The sequence below is a fragment of the Cygnus atratus genome, chromosome 1 (assembly GCF_013377495.2).
Source record: "Cygnus atratus isolate AKBS03 ecotype Queensland, Australia chromosome 1, CAtr_DNAZoo_HiC_assembly, whole genome shotgun sequence".
In the NCBI taxonomy this organism is placed as follows: domain Eukaryota; kingdom Metazoa; phylum Chordata; class Aves; order Anseriformes; family Anatidae; genus Cygnus; species Cygnus atratus.
In genome coordinates, this window is record NC_066362.1 from 181,049,516 (window position 1) to 181,076,255 (window position 26,740).

General features: G+C 44.1%; 1 protein-coding gene across 1 annotated transcript; it reads right to left on the reverse strand.

Annotated features, from left to right (window-relative positions):
- Positions 1-10,361: 10,361 nt before the first annotated feature.
- TMEM272 (transmembrane protein 272) lies at positions 10,362-25,920 on the reverse strand. Its single transcript, XM_035542816.2, has 5 exons — positions 25,605-25,920; positions 25,358-25,437; positions 19,774-19,833; positions 13,387-13,469; positions 10,362-11,033 (listed from the first exon to the last, which is right to left on the reverse strand). Exons 1-5 carry the CDS (start codon positions 25,655-25,657, stop codon positions 10,671-10,673), a joined length of 639 nt encoding a protein of 212 aa, XP_035398709.1. The 5' UTR covers positions 25,658-25,920; the 3' UTR covers positions 10,362-10,670.
- Between the last annotated feature and the right edge of the window lie 820 nt (positions 25,921-26,740).

The window sequence follows — 26,740 nt, forward strand, 5'->3', positions numbered from 1 at the left end:
CGTCTGTCAGTGGCTGCGTTGGCTGGCAGGGGTGGTAGCAGTGAGAGGAGGGAAGGAAGGAAGGAAAGATGGAAAGAAAGAAAAAGAAAGAAAAAAAAAAGGTTTGCTGAGGCATCTGCTCGGGACAAGTGCTGCTGTCAACATTGCTGGGGTTGGATATGTCAGGTTTTACTAATAGAGGCTGGGACCTGCATCCTGTGAACCCATTGCTCTGCGAAAAATGTTAAAAGGAAGCTCTTGCAAAACCATAAACAACCATATTGCACCACAACAAAGAGTATTTTAGGTGACAGATAAGCCCATGAAGCTCCCTGCCTCTACTAATGGGGTAAAGCATGGCTGTAGGAAAGGGTATGAAAGTAGCCATTACAGCGAGCGAGTGAAGTTAAAAGATATTTTCAGTTCCTGTGGTATGTGTGTTAATGATGTTAAGCCCAAGACAATCATCTGTAGTGGCACGTCTGGACAAACTATGTTAGCCATAAGGAAATTGTCATTATAAGTATAGTTTTTAAGCAAGTTAAGGACTATGCATTTACAAAGTTCAGTGTACAAGTTTAGCTGAGTTCACATTTTCCTATGTAGCTTGCAGGGCCACACACACAAGCTGCTTTGGGAACACACTGTTTTCAGCAGCTTAAGTTACCTGGTTTCAATAGGAGAGACAGGGAGAAATGTTCCATCTTTTTTGACCGTATCAGTAGCCTTATACTTTCTTTTCTAAATCTCTTCACATTTGTAAAGAGCTCCTACTCAAGTACTCAACTTTCTCAGCATGTTGTGTAAGTATTAGGCTCTCACACAAAAGGTACTTCCCACCATGAAGTTAAAACTTTTGAACTCACCACTGTGCTTGTACTAGGTATCGTGCATGGAATAAGATTTTTCAGAGGGCAAAAAGACACATTTTCACAGAGATATCTTCTTATTATCTTCTGGATGGTCCCTATAGAGACCATCCAGGTAAATATCCTACCTTTGCACCAAATCTGAAAATGCATGTTCTTACAAAACAGTTGAAAGAATGTATTTAAAACCAGCAGAGTGAGTCAGTTTTAACTGTTTTTGTTCTTGGAAATGTCTAGGACTTTTTGACTGAAGTGTTCCTAAACAATTCATCCTGATTCTGATGCTCAAAATGGAGACTTCTGGCCCAGAAAGGAACAGCTTGGCAGTGGTGTAATTGGCAGCACATTATTTCCTATAATAAAAAGTGAATGGCAGCCTGAACTATAGTTATGTACTTTGTAAATGTAAATATATAATTGTGAGCTATATGGAAATAGTTTTGTGATCGTCACCTACAGCCTGCAATTAGCAACCAGAACTGTACAGCCTAGACTGCTATAATGATGTTAGATAATCACATTCACTGTGAACAGAGCAGATGTTAGGCTTGTGAGAGTCCTGCGTACAGTCTGACATAATGTTCCCTCTTCCTGCTTTGAATCCCTGGCCCTGCTAGCCCTCCAGCTTTCCCCTTTCCCTCACAGCCTATACAAATCTGCCTGGTTACTCTCCTTGAATGATGGTTCTGGGAAAATACACAGCACAGGAAAACCAGAGAATTATGTGGGCGAGCCTGCCATTAGGAACATCCAGTGTTGCCCCACATTTTTATGCTAGTTGGAGAATGTCTCACCTTGGGCTTTGTAACCCTTGGTGTGTCTCAGTATGCTGTTACAAGAACAGTAATGTTCCACGGTCGCTTACCCTGCAGAATTAGCTGCATTCTTTACAGGAAATATGGTTTCAGTTTGAAAAACATTAGTAAATCCCAAACGAAACAGAAACCTTGTGGAAATTCATGTGAGTAAATAAAATAAGCAAGGTTGTGCTTCATTCCCTTATCATTTCTTTTTGCCCTATGTATTTGTTAAGCACTCAGACTATGGCTTAATACAAAGCAAAAGTGGCTCTGATACATTTTGTTTGTAGTTTCAGCCTATGCTCTCAAAAATAGGTGGTGCATTTCTGCAATCTGCAGACCTCTCTAAAAGTAAATGGGGAGTATGCAGATACCCAACATTCTGCCTTTCTTCCAGGCTAAACCGTTTGAACTGTAATCAACAAGATGCTGGGTGATGCAGCACTGAGGTACTAACCACTGTGAGTATGCATGGCAGAAGCTGTCCACTAGTCAAGCACAATAATATATTGAGACGGCTAGACAGTGAGAGTAACTTATAATATTTTGGGGTTTAAGTGGTGATGGCAAATGACAGCATGTTGCTTCTGTTACTTAACATTAGGGCCTTGGAGAAGATATGATTGTTAGGAAGAGATTTGAATGTAGAGATGGGAACCGGTGTTGCCCTGGTACATACACAAGATTCTCTGAGGATATTATGTAAATACAGTAGCACCACTATGGTAATGTTAGGCATACCCTTTTAACAAATACCACTTTCAGCAGATTCTGTAAACATAAAGAAATGGTGCCCTGGTCATTGAAGTGTTAGTGCAACAATCCCCAGTTCCCTTAGAATCACTTGCTTTTTTACATAGTGAGGGCCTAAGGTAGCACCAAGAAAGGAATTGTGACAGTACTGTGTTGATACATCTGTGCATGAGAATTTCAGCCGCGAAACTTCTCTCTCATATCTGTCTGAACAGCTTCATTTCAGAAGCGAGCTCTTGCACTGCCCTAACGCCTAGATGTTTCTGTTACCTCATTTCACCTCCCCTGATGTTTTTGCTTTTGTACTCTTGTTCCAGAGGCAGGAGACTAGAGACTGAACGAGTGCTCTCAGCTAACCCAGCCGTAACAGTGGTAACGCCACAGGGGTTGTGTGAAGGAGAAAGCTGAGACAGTTTTGCCAAGAGTTGCCTGGTGCCAGTGAAGTGCCTGCCCGGCAGTACTCTCACAAGCAAACTTTCCACCCATATCAAGACTTCTGGCTGCATGTTGCCTTTCATACTGAATTCTAGGTCGATACACTTTGTTAGCTGACTCAGAATACATTCTGGAGTTTGGGAAATATGGGAATTTACAGCTTTTGGTTTCTTTCAGGGTTACCGCTAGCTTAGCATTAAACTGAGATAGGAGACTAATCGGGATGGGAGGGACTTTTTGGACAAGGAATTCTTCTTTCGGATTGGCAGCCAACATCTGAGATAGTTACGACAGCCATCAACTGTGATGGAGAGGGAAGGATCAAGAAAGGCACAAGTCTGTTGAGCTCCTGGCATTTCCCTCATTTGAGCACAAAACAAGATGACTTCACCCTGTCAGTGCTTAGTCCTGATATAACGTACTCATATTAACTGTTTCCCTTGAGGACTATAACACTTCAGGCATGTCTACGCTGTCAGATAACTCATGGCTTATTCCCAGGTCCTGATCCTTGTATTGCCCACGCTACACAAATACTTGATGATGCCCAGGTTCTCTTTAGATATTAATTGTAATATATGTCCAAAACAAACTCAGAAAATATTAGACTCGATCCATCATTATATCTGTGAAAGAGCAAGGAATTTTAAGCAAGTTTTTAATTGCCTCACAACTCAAAAGAAGAGTTGAAAATACTGATTACTGTTAAGGGCTCTGTGTTTCAGCATGTTTCATATTTTCTTCCCAGGGGACAGATCTAAAAGGCAGATAGAGTGCTCAAGAGCTGAAGAGCAATTATGTATTATGCAAGATGTTTAAGAGCAGCTTCAAGGCCATCCTGCCAGTCTCTTCTATCATCTTTTTTTTTTTTTTTTTGGAGAGGCTGAAATCTCTGTCATAAGCACAACTGACTCCTTTGCTTGCTTCTTACAGGAGATCCAGCAGGCTATTGTGCATCCCCTCCTTGCATTGCAGCTACCAATTTTCTAATTAAGTTGCTGTGCCTGCCTCCATTAAATCAATCAGAGCCTTGCCACTGATTGCAACGGGAATGGGAGCAGGCTTTTGCAGCAAGGCTCAGCATCTGCTGGAGCCAGGTTTTCCAAGTGGCACCATGTGCAAGTCACCGTCCCTGGGGGAGCCACCCACGAGTGAGCGTTTGCCATGCTGGCCTCAGCTCCGGATGCGGAGCACTTGAAAACAACTTGAGCAACCAGCAGTGCCCCAGTGAGTGTAACAGCAATTAGGAGCTGTCAGCAGCTCCGGGAGAGGCAGTCAGCACACTTCCCCTTGCCTGGCTGAAGCTGAGGGTTTGGTGAGTGGTTGAAGAGGAACATGCAGGCCCCGAGGTCCCAGGGACACGTCTGAAGTACTTATGCTATTAACAGGGAGGGAGAAGCAAAAGCTGCTCATCCTGATCGCAGGGAGGGGTCGAAGTTCTGACGGGTGGTGTTTTTAGGAACAAGAGTGTATTTTCTTTGTTGTGTGCTCTTATACCCAAGCCATTGCTAAGTTTGCTAGCAGCTGTCATCAGCAGGGTTGTTTTCAATGAACAGTCAGGCTTTCCCCGGACCATATAGCCTTCTGTTCTCAAAAAAAAAATGCCAATATGTCATCATCTCCTCTCAGTGGCCAGTAAAAGGAATCTCTTACTCTGCCTTATCAGAAGTATAGATTTTGCCATCAGCTGCTGAGGGCTCTGGTCTCCAAGAGCCTGTGGGGTCCACCAGGGACAGGCATGTCCTGGCAAAGGAGAGGAACTGCTGAGTGACCTCCCAAAGTGGACAGAACTGTTGGGGTGCAGCAGGTTTAGTTAATTAATCTCCTGGATATCATATAGTTTATAAACGCTTTAGTATATAACTGTTTTAAGAAATAATAGGAACTTTATAATTGATTTTCATCTTAGAAAATCTTTTTTTTTTTTTTTTTAGTCAGTAAAATATCAATTTTGTGATTCTCCTGATTGAAAAATGATCTTGAAAAGTGTGTCCTTACAGTACACAACATACTCAAACACATACATGTCTGTTGCTCTGCTGTGGCAGTAATGCAGTTATCTGCACTAATATTTTTTTCAGCTACCTGCTTCTCTTCTTACTACTCTTCTACTGGATCTTACTGTTCTTACTGCTGGCTCTTGGACATGGGCTTATTGACTGTACTCATGGGCTTATTGACTTGGGTGAGTTCTGCCATACTCCATTTTTTTCTCTTATTTTTATTCTGCAAATCTGACAGCTTATTAGGGTTGATTATCCTACTTACGCATTTATATCCATGCAGCCAACCCCTCCCCTGCAATTAGCCACTAGACCCATTTATTCCTTTTTATTTCACCAGTTGTTGGAGGAATTTTTTGAATGTCCATTAAATATAATAAAGAAACACTTTTTTTTCTGATATATTCTGAAAATAAATAAGAAGTATGAAACAGTAATGTGTACTGAAGTTTCCCTCCTTGGAGATCTTCAAAAGCCGGGACGTGGTCCTGGGCAACCTGCTCTGGGTGCCCCTGATTGAGCAGGGGTTGGATGATGGCCTCCAGGGGGCATTTCCGACCCTAACCATGTGTGATTCTGTGATTTTTTTTATGTTTATTTTTATTTTCTGAAGGACTGAGAGTCAAATCCATAAGATATCCAGGTAACTGACTGACATGGAAATCAAGAAGACCTTTTTACAAAAAAAAGCTTTCATACACGTCGGCCTACCAGCCCACGGTTTGTATCTCAGGGCACCTCTCACATTTAGCTGTTAGATTGCAGCGTGGGGAAAGGTATCACAGATTTCCCCTTTGCCTGAGTATTAGTGGTCATACAGAAGAGTCAGTATGGCTAAGATTCAAATCTGTGGGGCAAATCAGCCTCTGAAATAATTACTCATCTCAGTGAAATTGCAGCAGGGTTGATTATATCTAGTATGACTAGTAAATGTAGCATTCCTTAGTTTTTAACCTCCAACTGCATATGCTCATGTGTTTTCTTTGGTCAATATCTTCCTCCCTGTATTTTTATTCAAATGAGACATTTGATAGGCATTCACTCTTACGAACATGTATGTGTGATTTCTCAGCATTTCATGCAGTTTTCTCTGAAACCTGTTCTAGCAATATAACATTGTACTTTTCAGCAGTTTTCTTGTACTTTTTCTTGTACTATGCAATGTAAGATTGTACTTGTCAGCATTTTTTATTCCCCCTCTAAATATGTTTTCTAAAAATGTTTTGGTTTTCCCCTTATGGTTAACATCTGTGGGACTTTCATGTACTCCAGTAGTGATCAGGAAACATAAGCCAAGAAGCAACAATTTCAGATCGCATTCCCTTGTAACAATCCTGTCTCTGTTATAGGTAGAACACACATGGGTCTTCATCGTGAGGCAAAGCCTGTATCAACTAGAATTCAGGGAAGATGAATAATCAGAATCAGAGATAAAAATCAAATAACTTACAGAAACTAATCTGTTAAAATGCTGTGCAAAGTATAGGAGTTGTCACTGGTTTAAGATTTGTAGCCCTTTGACTGTAAAGCCCAAGCATTTAGGTTCATTTACACCGACTGCTCACATTTCGGGATCTGAGACATGTAAAAGAGCTCTTGAAATAACCTAGAATAGCTTCTGCTTTTCTTTTTTTTCTTTTTTTTTTTCCTGCACAGTCACCTTGTCGTTTTAAAGTCTGGTGTCTTGGGACCTCATAAAGCTCAGAGAGCAAGTGCTGTGTGAGAACGATCTCCTGCTTCCCCAGCAGTACAGAGCTCCTGTTTCTACTCCAGAGGAGACAAAGTCTGTGATATGGCTGATGTCCATCTTTCCCTTCTTCTTTGGGTCAGCAGGTAGGACTCTAGAGCTGTCTGTGTTCAGCATTTGAAATGAAGGACTGAAATGTTTACTTGTCTGGCTGTGGCTTTTAGAAAAGCTACGGGCAGCTGCTCCCCAGAGCTTTGGAATATTATGCCTATTGCCAAAGAAGGTGGAGTAGAGGGAGGAGAAATATTATGTGGGCAATAAAATGTAGCAAGCATAATGTGTTTCATGGCTGCTGCCTTTGCATTTGTGGTACGTATATGTCTATAGTCTGTATGTGCAAGCAGAAACGTCTTTGCGTCTTTATATTACCTGATACTAGCAGTGCACAGGCTATCTAATCCATTGAAATCATGGTTATTTTTTCCTTTAAGAGCTAGAAAGAGTGCTTTGTTTCTCAAAGGGAGGTGATTTAACTAGAACAGTTGCAGGTGACTTCCTCCATTGTAATCAGTACATTTCTGAGTTCACAGTGATAGGTTTAAGGGTGTATTTTGTTCAATTTTCCCAAAGACATTTGTATTACTGTAGAAAAAAAAAGGGTATTTTTCAATTTGTAGTTCTAGTCTAGTGGCAAAATGTTAAACAATTTCATACCGAGGTGTATATTGTATTTTCAGCCATTCAACACTTGGACTGTAATGACTTAGTTCCCCCACAGCAGTTTGCTGAGGGAATGTGTTTATTCCTCCAGGGACTGAGCATATATATGCCTGGGACACCGTCAGTCTGTGGCAATTTAAGAAGTTGCTGTTTGCAAGATAAGGTGCTGTGGACCATGCAAATATTCCTAGTTTACCCCAAAGTGAGATAAAATTCCTTCAATTAAACTACCTTCCTTTGGGTTTAAGCTGCGTGCTTTATTTAACCATTGGAGCAACCCAAGAGAACTTATTCTGCTGATGGTAGTGGGTCAGAGAAATAGTGAAAACTTACTAAGCCACTATAACTCAGTTGTGTTTAATCATATGCCCAAAACCAGGTGTCCCAGCTCCACACCTGCATCATTCCACCCTGCTGAAGAAGGCAGTGGCAGTGAAAATGCAGAAGGCGTACTCAGATCCGTCCGGATACAGAGTGGATGGCTCCAGCAGTTTTGAAGGTGTTACTCATGTACACAAGTAAAGGTAAATACTGTCAATTCAGAATTTTCCTCTCTGGATCTTAACAAAGCTTTCTGTTTACTATATAGAACTTTAAAGTATCTTACAGCTGCCATTACGTTCCGTAATACCTCCTCCATCATTTTCCACTTGAATCAACTGTGTGCTGAACACTAACAACGTGATTTGGCAGCAGTTTCCCAAGAAGTCAGCTAATACACTGGATTCTCATACCTAAAATATTAAATCTCCAAAGTAGACTGCAGAGAATTATTCAGTCTTAGTCTTCCTTGAAAGAGACACGGGCCTCAGACTCACTGTTGTATCAGTGGGGTTTCATAAATCATTGCTAGTCTGCTGAGCTGCTGTAACTGTCCTCACACAGGCGCACATAGCTTAAATCTCTTCTCTTGTGCACTGAACTGAAATCCGCTCATCTTTGCACGGGTAGGAGCACACGCATCATCACTTGCTGCAAGATTGCTGGGTGCACAGTGGCATGGTGATCAGTTCTGACTTGCTCAGGAGCTTGAGCCCTTAATTCTTTGTGAACAAGAACGATCCTAGCAGCATATTGCAAGAACAGGGACATTTTTACTGGGAGTCCCATGGAAGGAATGTGTGTAGCTACTTTCTTGAAAAATTTCCTTTGCATTATCAACTGAGTATAATTTTCTTTTTTATGGTTTTGGGTGAAGTTCCTGTGTAATGTTAAACAGCTGCTTTGTTACATTCAAGTGATGGATGGAGTTATTCCTGCTGAGATGCAATTTCTTAAACACTTTGGCATCTTAATGAATGAAAGATGCTCTCCACTGAAGGTAAAATCACTTAGATCACTTCAGAACTGAGCTCTGAATATATGACTATGCTGAAGTCCTGAAGCCCAAGTGCTGAGCCACTGAAATATTTGGGGTGGGAAGGAGGAATTCTAGCATTCCACCATTAGCTAAAGTTATGTTTCCGAAATGTGTAGTGCCTTCAGAAATGTGTAGTGCTTTTAGAGAGGCAGTAGAGAGCGTGGGGTGGAGCAGCTCATGGAAAAACACAGCCTGTGATTTCTTCCAGACACTATCTGCAGCCCAAAGCTAAAAGGAAGGGCTGCTGTTGGTCCTGTACCCCCAACACACAACCATGGCAGTGATAGCGATTCCCATTCCTTGCATTTTTGGGCAGGGACAGCCTTAACTGTGACTCTTTCTGAGTGGCTGCTACAGAGCTGGGGAATGCTACACTGCTGCTTCCCTCTTGGCAGATTATTCCACCCTTTATCCTATCTTCTTTCTGAGGTTAGCTTTCTGGAAATAAATAATTCTTAAAGTCAGGACGTGCATTAAAATCTGTATGGACCAAATGCACCCTTAGTTGTCTATGCAATAGCCCCTGAGATAAATGTTCATGGCTGATGACACGTGATTCCCACAGGTGTTGTACTGTTTAGCCTCAGTGCCAGGGTGGATGGTTGAGCAAAGCCTGTTCAGCTATGGCATTTTGTTGTTCTTGAACAGATCTTGCCCTTCCACAGGTGTCCTATAACTCAGGATTCTCTAAAACACAGGCTGTGTGGTTTGTAACAGAAAAGATACCCCAAACAGACATCTGCTTCCTCCGTCTGGGGCCATCCTCATGCTCATGTAGAGGGGAGCCCCTCCACTTTGACCGTATCAACAGAAATGCATAAAAGCACAAGCAGAAAGCGCACTTTTACACTGCATTCGTCAACACATTAAAAAAAAACAATCTACCAGGACCGGTTATGGGCTTGTTCCATTGCATGTCACAAAACAATTGTCTCTGTGCATGCTGGTGCTTTTAAAGCTGACACTGCTGTTGACTTAAAAGCTGTTTTCATTACATCTGCCCATTGAGTATAGATTTCTAAGTACAGCACCACGGTGAACAAATCAAACGTACACTCACATCACAACCAGAGAACTGCTGTAGTAAGCACGTCCACCTGAACTTCTCACATCCCTGCCCATGTCTCATCATTTTCTATATTTAAAATACCAACATAATGTCATCCATTTTTCTATGAACTTAATCACAAAGGTTTGACAAGCGTCTTTGTGTTGGTGTGGTACTGATGGATTACTGTTATACAAAAAGTGGAGAAAGAGGAGTCTCCCCAAAGTGGGGAACACTGAGCTGGTACTCGGTAGCTCAGTTCCTCATTCTGCCAAAGACTCGCACCGTGGCCTTGGCTCCATTTCGATGTATTGGATATGTATGGATATATTCAGACCACTTGTTTTAGCACCAAATATAGATACAGATGCTTTCTAGTCCGGGTTCAGGAGAGACCTTGGGGCCATATTCAGGCTGCCTTTTATATGTGCTCATATTGCTATCACAGCTACTCCTTGGCTGGTCTAACAGTGGCCCAAGAAGCTCTCTGATGGCCATCTAAGTTCCTGTCACAGTCCATGTGCCATGCAAGGCAGTCTGAACACAGCCCTTTATCTTTTGTGCCTCAGCCCCTTCATCTGTAATGCAGGGACAGTAACAGCAAGGCTACGGAGGTGTTCAGGTCCCAGGAAAGAGGACACCACGGCTACTTTAACAGGCAAAGATGTACTATGCTGAAATAACATAAGGGGACCTGGTTTTAGAGGAGCTTGTCATCTGCAAGGGCTTACTGCAGAACTTGACACTACAAATAGAAAACCCAAGAGTTAAAAAAGAGATATAGAAGTTAGCAAGAGTGCACCCTGGCATCTGTAGCAGCAATTTTACATCGAATGTGCTGTGTTCCAGCTTAGCTATTTCCAGATGGCACTGGAATGTATTTTACATTTTCCTCTTGCAGTTGACTGCTAACATACATATCTATAGTACAACAAAGATACACACGAGGGTGAATTATTGCCTTTTCTTCATTGTACACCCTTTCCCAAACATCTGGAGCTTAATTTCTGTGGCCTTTAGTCTTCCTCAGGAGAGTATCTTTGCCTGGAAAAACAGTATATGCAGCAGCTACAAAAGATAAGGAGAAAGAGAACGGTATGGCTAATAATGAGAACACCAACAGCAAAAATGTACAGGGTTTTGTCACAGTAATCCTGAGGCTGGTGGAAGGGTGGGATGAAATTTGGCAGATACACGGAGAAAACCCAGTAGTTCCCAAGAATGAACCAGAGGAAGAGGAAGAGGCTGAGGGTTAGATGGATGTAGTATTTGTGAGCGTTCTGCCTCCAGGGATATTCGTCGTCGTCATCATCATCAATCACAACAGACTTGGAAAGCAGCTGCCTCATCCTGGTTGAGTCGTACAGCAGAAGGGTCACCTGGAGACATTGGGGGAGAAAAGGCAATAAGTAAATTGGTTGTGGAAAATCTGAATACCTTCTGACCGCTGCCATCTTTTCAGCCAAATTAAAATTGAGTGTGGGAACATGACGTAAGAGAAATCAGAGGAGCCACAAATGAGGCAGATTCTGCTGGAAAATAATAAGTTTTTCCATACAGTTGATTCACCAATGAGATTTAGGGCAGACATTGGAAAAAAACTTGCCAATGGTGAGGATAGAAAGGCATGGGAACAGACTATGTGGGGAAATGGCAGCAGCTCCCTCACTGGAGATTTTAAAGAACAGATTATAGTAACTGCTAGATTTATCGAGGAGAGTAGTTCCTGCCTTGTAGTGGGTGGATTTGTCTCTCCTAGCTCCATTTACCATTGCCATACAGGTGAATCAGGTGGGCATCCTGGGAACAGGATTCTCTTGCTCTTCCCTGTAAAACTGATTGCTCCATGCAGCTCTTTAGCTTTGAGGTGAGCTCAGTACATAGGCAGGTTGCTCAAGCCTCATCATGCTCGGTGATGGAAATGGGGTTGACTGGCAGATGAGCTTCAGTTTGGAGGAAGTCAGAAAGCCCTCCCAGCTGGATTTATAGATCTCAACTGCATCTGACAAGTTTTGGGAAAATGCATTTAAATCTTACATACATTGCCTTGCCAAGCTGTGATTGAAGCACATTCTGGCTGTTGCTCACATTGTTAATAACTGCAGAATATCTGCTTATGGAGCATGACGACACGAATCCAGCAGGGCTCTCCAGACACTGTAGGATGGCTCAATTGCCTTGGTGAACACCTACAGGTTACCACTGCCTTTAAAAGACTGGAGGTCCTAAAGAAACAGATGAGAAACCTACCGATCTGTCCAGATCCTTACAGCCAGAATGACTTGTCATTAAATTATGTCCATCACGGGACAGCGTTATTTCAAGACCTCAGCCTACAACCATTCGCTGACCTTTTCGGTCTCTGATTTCAAGCTAGCCAAATGTACTGCTCAGGCACAGCTCCCATAACCCAGTACCAGTCAGTGCAGGCTCATGAGTTTAACAAGGTAGAATTTAGGCAGTGGAATTTATCTGGAGATCAAGTGCTATGAGATGACATTAGTTAGGCAAATCAAATTCTGATTTTTGATATTGAAATTGATATTGCCAGGCTGCAAAATACACAGTCCTGCTGTCAGCTGAAACCAAATTCAAGCCATCATTTGATGTCAGCAGGAATATTAACCGACCCACGTATTTTGGTTGAGAAAAACTGGATTCAAATCAGCAATAGCTAAGAAATAGTCAACGTTTTTGATGAATGCTTCAATTCATTAGCCTGAAAATTTCCTTTCAACTCTGATCTAATCTTTTCTAAACCATTATTAAATGAATCTTTGATTATACAAATAGGCCCAATGCTGTGATTGAATGACTAAGCATTTGCCAGGAGAACTCACAGCATAGCAAATTCATATAGCAAGATTAAGCACTTTCTTTGTTCTCCATTTACTTATTTACTGACCAAAGGTCCTCAGAGTGATGATTCATTTCCCAGTGAGGTACTACAGTTTGGTTACCACTGCAAAAGAGCGCAGGGGATGTAGACACCTGCAGGGGAATATTCTTTCCCCCTTTTTTCAATCCTGGCAAAGAAAAGGAACCAGAAACATTATCAAAGGGGCATGGCACAGTGGGGCCATCCTTCGTCCTGGAGTTTATGTAGAGCTAAAGCTTTGTTATAGTGCCCAGGGTGTGACAGATATGGGGGTACCTGGACTTGTCAAGCTGCCAGGCTCTGGCTCAGCACAGATAAAAGTGAGCACAGTCCACTAGAAAATGGGTAGCTGTGGTTAGAAAATCCTGTGCCTAGATTAATAAACCCTGCTGGGAGGCAAGGATGCAGTTATTTTGGGAGGAAGCCGTGCTACTGCGTAGTCATCGCTTCTAGCCAGGCCGAAGTGTAAGTTGAACTTGTGAAGCACGATGTGCAAACACCCGTGAAAGTGCAGGAGAAAGGTCTGGCAGGCTTGGAGGGCTGCTCGAGGAAAGAGGACCCCATTTGCCACAGCCAGCCACGTTCTTTAGGCATTTCCACCGGCAGGGATGGTAGCACAGATGCTGTGATGTAGGAGAAAGTCACACCACACTGTGTGGGACAATGCTGAAGAAAACTCATTAGCATCTCACTTGACTGATGGGAGCTTTAGGTGCTGGAAGAAGCACGGTTCAATCCAGATAGCTGCCTTCAGTGCTGCGTGCACATAGCTGTCTGGAGCCATAATTATGTCTTAACTAGCAAGTCAAAGTCTAGTCACACAAGATATTTTTCACACATACGAGGCACATTACCTTTAAGCTGCCAATCACGCCACCCACCAGCAGATATAATGGAATTAGTGGCTGAACTGGGCAGTCTTCCAAAAACTTCATTCCTGAACGGCAAAAATTGATAGTATTTGTTATCTCGAGTGATCAAATAGTGCAATGAGCTATACAGTGGAAATTAAAGGTGCTGCAAGAGAAGCACAGTTCTTAGACCCGAGACACGTACCCAGCATCTATTGAAATGGGTGCTGAATTAAATGGGGTTTGCCTCTCCCACTACAGGACTGAGGGCCATGAGCCAACAAAAGGCAGGAGGAGAGCAAAGGGAACAACGCTGGCTTCCAGCATTACTAATCCGAGCCAGGTACGCTGCTCGTTAGCATCAGCCACCTCATTTTTGTTGAGTGAACAGTTGACTGAGCTGGGTCAGGAAATTTTCATCGGAAGTAGAAAACTGAAAATTAAAACCATTTGTGAAAAAAGGAATTCTGATAAGCTTCTCCCAGGTCTCTCCTGCTCATTAGCTCCATGTGTGCGGCATGTTCCCGAGTCAGATGCCTCAAAGCTTGGGTGCCAGCACCCATGGGAGCTCCTGAAGCCATTTTAGCTACCCATACAGCTAATGGGGAACCAGAGAAGCTCAAGTTTCCAGGCTGTTTGGGTTGCTGGAGACTAAAAGCACTGGTTGTTATGGAGCCAGGGATCCTGGCAACCCTCAAATCTACTGCTAGAAAGCTGAGTAGGATTTAGGGAAGGGAATATATGGCAGCACAAGGATGATGTTGGCATTAGACACTGAAGCTTGTGATACAGGTCTGTGGCAGTGAGACTCATCTGTCCAAATTTAGATGTCTGCAATGCAGGCATCTATATCTGAACTAGTTTCCTAGACTCTCTTTATAGTCAATAGGGAGAAATAGACACTTCTAAAATTCAATTCCTCTCGTCCTAAGATAGGCGTTTAAAATAGGTCAGATGAATTGTGCCCTGAAAGTGCCTCTTTCTCTCTATAACTATACAAGGAATCTAGACAGCCAGCTGTAAATACCTAAAGTTAGCAGAGATGAATCATTTGCCCAAGTCTCCTACACACTGGCATCTTTAGTCAATTTTAAACTGTTCATTACACTATAATTTTATTGTCATTGATCCCATATTTCAGGGCTTCTGCTGATCAGTTGCAGAGGCCAGAAGAGATTTTCTGTTTTCTTCTTGGTGTATAACTTGTTTTCTAGGAGCATTTTTGACTTCCCTCTTAACAATTGGGGTTCTCTAGATGCAGGACACTGAAAGCAATATGCTGGTCTTAGTGCTAAACGTCTCTCAGGTAGAACATCTTGCCTCCATGTTCAGAACTATACCGAAAAGGAGGATTAGGATAAGAAAGGAGGTACCGGTGTTTTCTAGTTTTTGTTTATTTGTTTTGCCTGATTCTGTAGCTGTGGCCCTCTTCAGCTTTTCAATTTGCCCACCAAATCCACTCCCATTGCTGGTCCAGAATATTGCTGATGCTGTGAACGTCTCCCACACATCTTTCATAGCATAATATAGGTGTTCTGCATTGTGGTTGCTTGCTAATCTTAGGTTAGTCGTAGGATGCAGTGATCTGCTGTGTCTCTGGGCTGCGGAGTCCAGTAGATTCTTCTAGACTAAATATTTATTACCAGGCTTCTTGAAATTGAAAAGGGCTGGACTTGGATGGACTTGGACTCTCTCCCTTTTTGTCTGCTATTCTCAAAGCTGCAATTTTTTGTCCATTTTGCCACTATCTAACACCGAGGTCTGCTCAGACTTCCAAATGTAAAGAGGTGGGCAGCAGGGACGTCATTGAAAATTACATCTTTTTCAGAAAGCAGCTGCCAGTGTTTCCAGAGTCCTTGGGCCTGTAATAGCCTGCCTCAAAAGCAGCTGGGCAGGGAACTTGGGGAATATCTTTCAGTTTAGGAACCTAGGCAGTTGCTATTTCCAGTGTATTACTGAGATTTTGATTTGAGGGGGAAAAAAAAAAAAGGAAGAAAGAAATCAAGAAAACATGCCAATACTTTTCATGGAGCTAAGATTCTGTTTCCCAGACCAATCTGTTATGGGGTCCTTTCATATATGTAGCATAACAGCGGTCAGTCTTGGAAACGATTTGAATGACAGGCAGTGGTACAGTAGTTTTGGGGAGAATATTCCAGGCAGATATGACAGGAAAAGAGGAGGTGAAAGGAAGTAATGCAGCTGTAACTTCAAAAATACAGCACCGTGGGTGAATAGGAAATATGGACCTACTGTTGGCAGATGGGCAGTGCCGCATGTTACAGTGAAATCTAGGTGCATGCACCTTGTGCCAGCCAATTCACACACAGCATATGTGTGATTTATTTGGGAACACCAAGGTGAGCAGGAGCTTGTTTTGGCTCTTAATGATGGGGTAGATGGACCGTGAGAGATCAAAGCTCTGCTGCAACTTGCCCTGACACTGAGCATTGCCCTCATTTTAATTGCCTTACTCTTCTCAGGCAACTGAAAATGGCTGAAATGCACCTCGTAGCAAAGGAGGGTGGCTTAGTGGCACTGAGGGACATGATTTAGTGATGGCACTCAATAGGTCAAGCTGATGGTTGGTCTTGATGGCCTTGAAGATCTTTTCCAACCCAAATGATTCTCTGATTCTAAAGTAAGATCAATCTGATGTCTGCTGTCTGCTCCCCACCTTCTCACCAGGCCATTTTCTCTTGTTCCTAGAGGATGGCTGCAGCCACCATCATGTAGCCCAGCTCTCTGGCAGGCCCTGGACTGGGGGCCTTACCCTAGGATCTAAGTGCTGCAGTGGATTTATTGCAAAGTGAGTACTCTGGGCACCATTTTATCAGAAAACCTATCAGCAATTCAGAGGAAACTCACACAATCGGTAAGTGGCTGAAGGAATGAGATGCAAGGAAAGGTTATGTTAACAACAGCCATTAAACAACAAGACTGGCTAAACACTGTACAGAGTATCGGAGCAGTCTTCAGACAGCTACTGGGAGCACTTGAGGGTTGAGGAATTATGTAATTTGGTATAGACATGAGCACAAGGAGTAGTACTGTGTTAAATTTGAACAGGGGAAAACTTAGACTGGCTACTGAGACAGTGATGTCATCAGCCTTCAGATGTGATTTAGCTACCCCTGGGGAACACTGCACATAAAGGCAGCCTGGACAACGCACAAGAATGTGTTAATGGGAGCAATCTTTCACTGTCCGAAAAACTAGAAAAAATCCCCCAGAAGAAAAGTCTAGGAGGTCTCCATCACCGTCATTATTTTTGGAGTGTTTAGTGAAAAATGTATCATCCCTACTGGTAAAAGTTAGAAATTTGCTAAACAATCCATGGCTTAAATGATGTCACAAGTCTGGAGCTTGGAGAATTTTGAGACTCTTTTTCATGTATCATGACTTACACTGTGATTTACAGTACTACCAAAATTTTAAAATGTGTCGTTCGTGTATAATTATTACCAGAGCTACCAGTTATTCATCTCTGTTTTTTAACTAATATTATTATAATTTATTTGTTAACATCTGATAATATCTCACAGTTTTCCTCTGCAGAAAGCAAGAGCCAAAATGACTGGTGACACATCAGCAAGTTATTCTCTGAGATCATGGTAACAGACTGTTATAAAAAAATCAGAGGCTTTTGCTCAGATAATAAATATCTGCATTTTCCTTGACATTTAATTTTCCTAAAAATGCCTTTGCAGATATGTAGCTGCTGGAAACCAATATCCTCTGACAACACTATATTACGGTGACATTATCTCTTAATTTCAGTAAGTTGTGAAAAAAAGGGATCTGTATCTGATGGAGGAGATATCCACAGCTCCAGGCTAATGTCTTACTTTACGCTTTCCAATTCTCTCCGATCTTAAAGATATAATGAAATATTCCTAAGAAATGATATTTAAAAGTCGTCAGATTCCAGCCACGTATTCATTTCCAGAAGGCTAGCTGTCAACATGCATGCAAGCTGTACAGCACTTGAAATTATACCTTCCCACCCCTATTCCACAGCTCAGGCGTATTCAGCCTAGGGAAAAGCTAAAGCTGAAATCCTCTTATGGGATAAATAGCAATTTTAAGTCATGGATAAGCAGAAGAGCCTGTGTGTTGAGATGTAACAGTTCAGCCCGTCTCCCTAGTTCCTAATTGCTCCTTAATCCCTAATTAGAACTCCCTAATTCTTAATTAGGACTCCCAAATCAGAGTCCTGCCACAGTTGTCACTGGTACTCAGAAGGCCCCAGCTAAAGGAAGCAGTGCCAGCCTTTAGCTGAACACATTTTTACAGTTCTGGCCAAATTATGGATGCCTACAGTTAGGCTGGTTGTCCAGCTCCCTTGAAAGCCAACTCATCCCAGCGCAGACATCTTAAAAGGGGGCTGTGGGACTTTCACTGTCTGAAATGCCCATCTCTCTTAACTGGCTGCAAGGGAAACAGGCAGCACTGAGCTTGGCTACAGATGTGTACAGCCCAGAGCTAGGTGGGATGCATCCCGCCCACAGCATCTGCATGTAGAGCTTGTTTGCACCATGCCATCATTAATAATTAGGCAGAAGGTGGACAGGTTCTCAAGGACACCGAGCTGGAATGGTTGTTAGGGCTTCTGAGGACAAGACTTAAAATTTAAAGTGATCTGGATGCTCTGGAAAAAGACATCCAAAATCTATGAGATGACATCTGATAAAGTCAAGCACTACATCTAGGAGAGAAAACTTAAATGTAAGTAAAAAAAAATGAGAAATGTCTGATAGGGAGCAGCACTGCCAGAAAACATCTGGGCTTGCAATGCACCATAAACTAAATCAGAGCCAATGAGTTGGTACGGAGAGCGTCCTTCATTCTGAGGCGCATTTACAGGAATCCCGCATGCTAAACAGACGAGGTAATTATCCTGCGCCACTCGTTCCTCAGGTCTCAGCTGAGTCTTGTGTTCTGTCATATTTTTTTTTTGAGGGGGAAAAAAATAAGTTACTTTGGCCAGAGGCCAAAGGAGGGAGGCGAAAGAGCAAAAGAGCTCCAGAAAAAGTGACCTGTGAGGTCAGGCTGAAAGAATTGGGTTTTTGAGATCTCTGGGGAAAAGAAAGATGGAGTGGGGTTATAATAGGAACCTTCAAATACTTCCAAGCTTCTCGTGGGTAGGACAGCGACCAATCTATCTTTGTGATCATGGTGCGTAGGACAGGCTGTAATCTGTTTCATTCGCCATGGGGAAGATTTAGATTAGATAAGGGGGGAAATATGTTGTCTGTGAGAGCAATAAAATGCTGAAATAATCTCCTTGGGAAGCTGTGGCATTTCCTTGAGTAAGGACAAGTCCGACGTCTGCTGGGGTGCCCTGAGCCTGTCTGAAAGAGGAGGGGGCTGCTGCCTCCACCGACGTGTCTCAAGGGTGGGTCACAGCCCCTGGGGAGGAGGTGGAAGGCCCAAAGGAAGCAGTGAAGGGTTAGAAAATGCATTATTTTAAAATCTATATTGATGATAAGGAAAAACTGATGCTTAGGGAAGAAAAGAGCCTCATGCAGTTTAACAATGTATAAAATTATGCAGCTCAAAGTATTTTTCTTTCCTTTCTTAAATATTTGATCTTTAATGCTGCTTGCAAATCCAGCCTTCGGGAGGTTATAAAGAGACAGATGGGCCAAAAAAACAGGTCGCGCTTTCAAAAAGGCGGAGAAATAGCAGACTAGATGATCTTTTCTTCCCTTCCAGCCCTATGCTTCTAGGATTTTTGCAGCGCAGTTAATACAGAGGGATCCTGATTAATGAAATCTTCTCGTGTCTCGGATGCTGAGCTTCCTCCCACAGACAGAGCCAAAACACCCACAGCCCTTTGCCAGGTGCTGGTAGCCTAAGCAGCAATTGAGCTGAAGTAAATACACCAGTATCAAAGTGAATTAAAATAGGTCTGAGGCTCAGAACATGTCAGCAACTTCATGGTAAAAAGAAATTGCAGAGCGGTTTAGGTTGGAGGGGGCCTCTGGAGGTCACCTGGTCCAACCCAATAACGGGAAGTGTTTCAGATGCCCCCGAAATAATCAACGTGCAGCCAGAAAATTCAGAGTTATGGGTAAATATAGAGAAACTGAAACCTTGTTAGACTCCAACATTTATCAGTAAGGCCTCCAAATGTCCTGACCCCTGCCCTGTGCCGACGTGGCTCACACTGGAGATGTATTTAAGACAAACAGGATCAGCATTCAAGAGCTGCTTGCTCCCTGCCATACAGTGTGGGCTGTGCTTCTCTGTCTGAAGCTTAAATACCAACACACGGGTCTAACAGTTGGAAGCTTTAAGGTTGCCTACTCATTTCTTCCCACGAGATAACCTGCTTTGCAGTGCCAGGAAATTCATACTATTAAGTTGCTTTAATAGTCGACTTACCTGTAAAAGTCATGGACAACGGTAATGCCAGGAAAGCAAGGAGCCCAAATATAAAGCATGCTGTGAATGAAGAAAAAAAAAAAAGAAAAAAAAGACTGTTATTGGGGCTAGTTGAAGTTTAAAGATCAGAAGTCCCATCCAGTGCTTTATGGATGCTGTTTATCCATAAAGATGTGTAGCAAGAAAAGCAGTGCAGTGGGGGGATGTCATGTTTATTGTGCAGTGACCGAGAAGATGACACCAGCCAGCAGTTTGGTGCCCTCCCGGAGCTCAAGCTTCCATCTTTTAACTAATACTTTTTAGTCCTTACATCAGTAATAGAACAAGGAGAGACACAAAGTGCTTTTGTTGCTGCTGCTTCCAGATGTCTCCTTGCTAAGGCAAGGACCCAACCACTGCCTTTAGCCCACATCAGCTCCCGACACCGCCAGGTGACTGTGCACTAACAAGTAACTTTGCGTGAGCTAACCCATGGCAACTGATGAGCCGTAGCTGTTTGCTAAGCAAACAGCAGCTTTAATGCCATTACACTCACTTTTCCTTGATAGCGATGGTCCTTGTTGCAGATGTGAAGAGTTTTTGACTGGTCTAACTCCCCGGAGCAGCTCAGTGCATGCAGCCCTGCTGCTAGGAGGGGGACTTGTCACGGGGATAGAGCAGCTCAGGCTTCACGGAGGGATGCTCTTGGGGCTGCACATAAACCCTTCCCTTGAATAATTCGATCTGAGCTGCTTAGTTACTCCTCAGAGAGCCGCTGGTGTGTCTGAGCCCTGGTACTTTCCCAGTACAGTCTGCTGCTGCAGAGGATGAGTGCTTACCTTTGCAGAAAGCCAGAAATAATAGCGTCAATAACAGTGCGAGCAGCCTGTCTTTTACAAGAGCTGTCACCTCTGTGCCTAATCACAAGCACTTCGCAATATTAAAGTGAGCTGCTGCTCCAAAAAATAGGGAGGAAGCATAATGAGGAAATTCTGTGGCGAGCATCCCTGCAGAGCACTTCTGTGTGTGGCTCAATCTGCAGGTAGCTGCCCAAGGAGGCAAAAGAGCAGTACATGGAGGTAGGCACAGATTGCACAGGGGCTGAAAAAAAAAACAAAAACAAAAAAAAAGCAGAGTAGGATGTCTCCTCGGAAGCTTATGAAAAAAAATCCGAACTCAAGCCCCAGAACTGCAGCCTCTGCAAAACAATTTGCTCCCTTCGTGCCGCGCAGGGGTGGATGCACTGCCTGCACCCTGCCACGCAGGGTGGATCTGCAGAGCTGCCACAGCACTGCCGTCAGGGTGCCAGCATTGCCTCCATTTTACAGGAGGAGAAACTGAGGCAGGGGACACAGGGGCACCGTCAAAATTCAGGTTCTCCACCTTGTGGCCACTTTTCATGGGAACACCCCCCCCCTACACACTGCTTGTGTTTTCTCAGCAGGGAACTAGGAGCTCCTACTGGTGCCCTTGAGAGACACCTTTCTTTGTCAGAAGCAGCACATTTATTATCTCTATGAATTGGTGGAGAATGAAGATCTTTTGAGCTGAAGAAAGCACTTCTGCTCCTTTGTGCCACCCCCTCCTCCACTCGCTGTTCGCCCGTCTCTCTCACATACGCATTGCTCTGGCTCTCCTGTCTCCTAAATTCTGCACGGAGCAGAAATCCCTCCTCTGCTTGAGTGCTATCCTACACTTGACTAAGCTCCTTCAAACACTGACAGCCTGGAGCCTCCCTTTTCACCAAACGTCCCATTTCATGCTAGGTCCTCTTGCTGTTACATTATCTGGGCTGTTATTTTCATAGCCGGCAGCAGTGTTACTGCCGCTGCATCAGCCTCCAAGCACACCCGTGCACATCCCAGCTCACGTCCCTGTAGCACCCAAACGAAAGCAGCTGAGCGGGGCAGGAGTTGCATCAATTACTTGGTGTTGCCCTAAGTCCTGTGATCATGGAGTGGCGTCACCCATATTTTTGAGGCCTCATCTCCTCCTCCTGTTTCCGCAGGGGCAAGTCGGAGGAGGCACCCTGCCATTTCTTCATCGTGTGGTGTGTGGTGTGCTCGGTCAGCGGGGCGGGATGCTGTGGGGAGCTTTGTAAAAGGCTCGGCAGGACCCACATTTATGTGGGACTGTGCATCTGGCTCACAGGTGGCCGGGTTTGCGTCTACCCGAAAGCTGGATTTTGGAGGAGAAATGGGAGGCAGGGACCACTCGCTGCTGCTCGGGAGAAAAAGATAATGGTTCATTAATTCTCCTCCCAGAGCAGTTGCCGGGAATGTATTTACTCATTATCTCCCCATTCAGCTCCAGCCTCTTAGGTCTGGAATTGGAGGGGCAGATGCGTAGTCTGGGAAGGCTTCCAGCTCCGTGTTCAACAAAGTGAGACGCAATTGACTACACAACTGGCAGGGCTCTGCGTCGCTCTGAATGCTGCTAGCAGCACTAAAAAGCGTTTCCCCCAAAATGTGTGCGTGTAGGGGCGGTTCGCAGAAATGCTCCTCAGGCAGGACACACGCGCTTTGCCTCGATTTGCCTGGGTTGTGCTGCCCCAGTCTGGTCTGAAGACAAATTGCTCAAGAAAATTATATTTGCCACAAGGTAGCGAGGGCAGCCCAGTTCTGCAGAGAGGGAGCTGCTGTCTGGGCAGCTTCACACATGTGGCTGGTGATGGTTTTAAATTGGGGGTACCACCGCACCGGCTGGGCAGAGATGCCCCTGGACCTATTCCAAGAAGAAGTAGCAAGAAAGAAAGGAAGAAAGGAAGAAAGGAAGAAAGGAAGAAGGAAAGAAAGAAAGAAAGGGATAGTAGAAGCCAGTAGCCACTAAAACCACAGGTGGGTGAGGGAAACGGTGTTAGACATGAGCAAGGTCCTGCTTTGAGAGGCATCAGTGAGCCAGTCCCAATGTGCAATCACAGCAGAGAAAGAGGAGAGGAGATAGCTTTATATCTTGCACATTCCTTGAAATCTGTGGGTAGGAAAATCAGCAGGGCGGGTGCAGACTGCCTTCTGCCCAGCAGGACATTTCGCTGCCATAAATCCACTGTTCAGTGGAGCTTTCAACCTCCTGCCAAAGCTCCCCATGCTCTTCCACTGCAAGAAGTAAATGAACTTGAAATCACCATCGACACCATGGCTGTGTCACACTCTCTCTTCCAATCTGGAGTGATTTATGAGTATAAATCCTAACCTACCCTCTTCTTCGATGGCATGCTAATATGGCAGTAGGGCAGCCTACCCAGTAGAGTGTGTGACAAGCTCTCTGACACCAAACACAGTAATAAATGAGGTGTTGGGTTCTTTAGCCATCACTCTCAAATGCCGTTTGTTCCATGTCCTGCCAGGTTTTTGCCATGAGTCTATGTCCTGATAAAAAATTAATTATTATTATTATTTATTTATTTTTAATGAGCTGCTACCAGCTTCCAACCAAATTTTGCATTTACCCCTGGGTTTGTCTTCATGGGCAAGCTGAGGAGCAGAAGCCTGGGTGTAAATTCACATTACTCCCTTCTGACACCCCACGGGGACTCTGCTCTGAAGGGGGTTGACTCACAGCAGTGCAGATGGCAGCAAATTCGGGTCCTGGGACCTGGGATGGATCATGCCTTGAGGCAGATGCACGTGGCAGTGTGGGTGCAGCCTTAGAGATGACTGGAAATGAGCAGGAAGCTGGCAGCGTAACAGCGTGCTTACATGCAGCAGGTATCTTCATCCCCATTTTATTCCTTCGTGGTGTCTGCAGAAATCCCCTACAGTATTGAGAGGGGCTTGGGAAGGACTCCAGCCCCAGTGCAAAGCCACCACTGGAAGCAGAGAGGTGTGACAAAGCTGACTTGCAGACCAATTTCAGCCTCAGTGTCCACAGGTGTTTGCTGCATGCCATCACCATCTGCTTAGAAAAGCTTGTTTTGCTGTGAAATAGCACCTTGGCATCCAGGTAAGCAATGCCAGCACCACAACACCTAAAATTTAAGTTGCTGGCTCCAGCACTGACACCAGCAGTGCTGCTCTCACCTGCAGTGGTGTAGAAGAAGGAGGTGCCGATAACCTGGGACCCTTCAAGCTGATGGGGAGGGTGACTATGGGTTGTAGGTGCTTTGGGGGTTAGGCAATGCTGCAGAGCAGCTTGTCTGAGTTTTATGGCAGGTCTCTAGCTACTGAAGTAGAGCTATATCACATTTTCAGTTCTTTATTTGGACCCTTGTGATTAATTTCCAGATGTAATTTTTGAACCAGATGTACTTTTTAAACACAATACAGGCATTACATAAAGAGCCATTGGTTTGCTTTGCAATAGACCCAGCATAGTGAATTAGCCTTTTTTTTTTTTTCTTTCGGTCAGTTAATTAAAACTGCCCTGATGTTCTGAACTTAAATTGCTGTGCCAACAATGAAAAGAATTTAAATGATGCTGCACAAGTAGGTTGTCTCTTCAGAGTCGTTTAAATATCAGGAGACCATAGGTACAATATGGGGCTGTGCTGAAAGGCAATCTGAAAAATATACCCAGGATGATGAGAAAATGTGAAATTAAGCATCAGTGCACTTCAGAAGGGCTTGCATTTTAATGAACAGAAAATCAATTTGGGATGCACTGGCTGATCCGTAGCTAAAGCTGAGCTGATTTCAGACTTAAACGTAAATAAAAGCTTAAAGGTGATGGATTTCTTGGGATGGTATTTTCCTTATGCATGGGTGACCGTGTGTATCCAGGAGGGTGCTCCTGATGTAAAGGAGCACAGATGAGATGAGCTAATCCCTTTCTTTCAAAAAACTTTCATAAAGATCATTTGTTTTCTCAGCCATCCTTAAAATCCCAGTGGCAATATAGTACCAGCAGGGAGCAATGACATTTTACTGGTAGGAACAAAAATCCAAGAATACACTGCTTTTGCCTTTTTGCTCTGTGCACCCCTGGGTGCTCCTCTAGTGCCAGCCCCAAGAGCAGCCCCAGCTGCTTTTCTGAATTTTGCTTTTCCCAGAGCCAGACACACTGAAATGCATTTGGGTGTCTTTGCTGATGCTGTTTTGTCTGAAGGACTGCAAGGCAGCGAGGAGCTGCGAGGCTTAATCCCTGGTAGAAGTTCATTCTGAACTTGGAGAGCTGTTCAAGTGAAGCCAAGGCATTAGTACAAAAGACCCCGAGGTAACAGCTATGGGCTGACAAGTGCAGTTGTTTGCGTGGGTGAAGTATCAATTTTAGGGAGTGGTGGAGTATATTAAGGAGTTTTCTTCTTTGCATATTTGAGTGGAATTAGAAGTTGTTACTACCAAAATCTGAAAGCGAAAGGCACTTGTGATTCAGAGTAAAAAGGAGATATAGTCAGTGGGAGTAAGTTGCTTTAAAAACCTTACGTTTTAACCTCCTGCCAAATCTACTCTAATCTAAATAATACAGCTCAGGCAGGTGGTTTAGAGATACAGCTACTATTGGGTGCTATAACAGCACCTAATATTGTCCAGAAAAGAAAGCAGAAGGGGAGAAAGAAAAAGAAACTTCAGATGGGATTTGGTATTATCTTAATTTCATTATATACTTATATATATTATCTACAGGTCTGTTTAAATACAGAGGGAGGTTTCTCCCAGAGCTGCCTTACCATTGCTGGCAATTTTGGATATGCACCGGTGACAAGCTTTCTCCAGGCCGGCCGGCATTGTGAAGCACCTTTTGGGGTGTCTGTGGGGATACAGAAATGAACACAGTTATGAAAATCATAAGCATTGTCTTCAACTGACTCAACATCTTAGCCCAGAGTGACTCACACACTTCAGCAGGCTTTCACTACCCCAAAAACCCACAAAGCCATCCCAAAACCAGACAGTAGCTGTTGAAGCATTTCATACCCAGAGTCAGACACTAGCTGGGAGCTGCTTCCCTTCTCCTGCCACGCTGGCATCAGCCCATGCCTTCACAGCCTCTTGCCTTTGGTTTTCAGTGCTGTAAAACCTGCTTCCCTGTTGCTCCCTGCCTTGCCCCTTGCTTTTTGCCATCTTCTTCACATACAGTTTGCGCAGTGCTGGGTCCAGGTCGTTATGAAGAAGTAGAGGATATACATGGAAAATGCCCACACCTGCCAAAGGTGCTGTGAAGCTTTGGGGGGGGGGGGGGGGGGGGGGAGGTCCCAGAGCCCTGCTTTTGGTTGGGGTTGAGGCAGCACAAAGTTTATTTGACTTTGTGAGAAAGCCCAGTGAAACAGGTACAGTTTGCTACACGACACAAACCTCTGTGAAGATTATTTGGTGAGAAAAAGTGAATTCAAGGAAGAAAAGGAGGGGGAAGAGGGGGGAGAAAACAGTTTTAAGATCAAGGAAGGTTCTGAAGAGGAACGTGGAATAGAAACTGCAAACGCCAGGGAGCCCAGAACAAGATGCCTTTGATTAAAAAGTAGCTGGATTAGAAAGCAGCTCTTTGTGATGAAGAATTTTTATGAGGTGGTGCGAGGGATGAGCAACCAGCTAGGCATCCAAGGCCGGGGCGTAAGACACCACTAGACAGTTCAATAGCATCCAGTGTCCATGGGAGTGTAGATGGGAGTTCAGAAAGCTCCCACACACACATGCACATGCTCCAAGCCTCCAGGACACCACAGGTCCATCACCAGCACCAACGGCATGAATGGGTGGAGAGAAACAAAACTGGGGATCCTCTGCGGTGCAGGAGAAATATTGACCAGAAAGGGGCATGTGTGGTGATGGTACAGGAAAGAAGAGCCATCCCAAATCACACCTCTTCTCCCTGTGGTCTGCAGGACCTACCAGACCAGCGGTGTTCTCCTTCAAGCACCGGGGCCTGTGAGTTTCAGCGGCGCAGGACGCTCTGCTACCATGGGGAATGGGATGAGGCCTGCTCCCTGCCCATTGCCGATTTTATTTCCTATCACATCAGGTGTAGCTGCTGTAATTAGCCTCGCAAATCTCAGTGGGCGTCACTGTGAGTACTGAACAAATTCGGGGAGCACATATCCCTCGTCCAGGCCTTC

Coding starts and splice junctions, on each gene's coding strand:
- TMEM272 (XM_035542816.2), bottom strand. CDS start 25,657: ATGCCAGCGTGGCAGGAGAAGGGAAGCAGCTCCCAGCTAGTGTCTGAC. Junction 25,438..25,604: donor CAGCTAGTGTCTGACTCTGG/GTATGAAATGCT, acceptor GTATCCCCACAG/ACACCCCAAAAGGTGCTTCA. Junction 13,470..19,773: donor GTTGTCCATGACTTTTACAG/GTAAGTCGACTA, acceptor TTTGCCGTTCAG/GAATGAAGTTTTTGGAAGAC.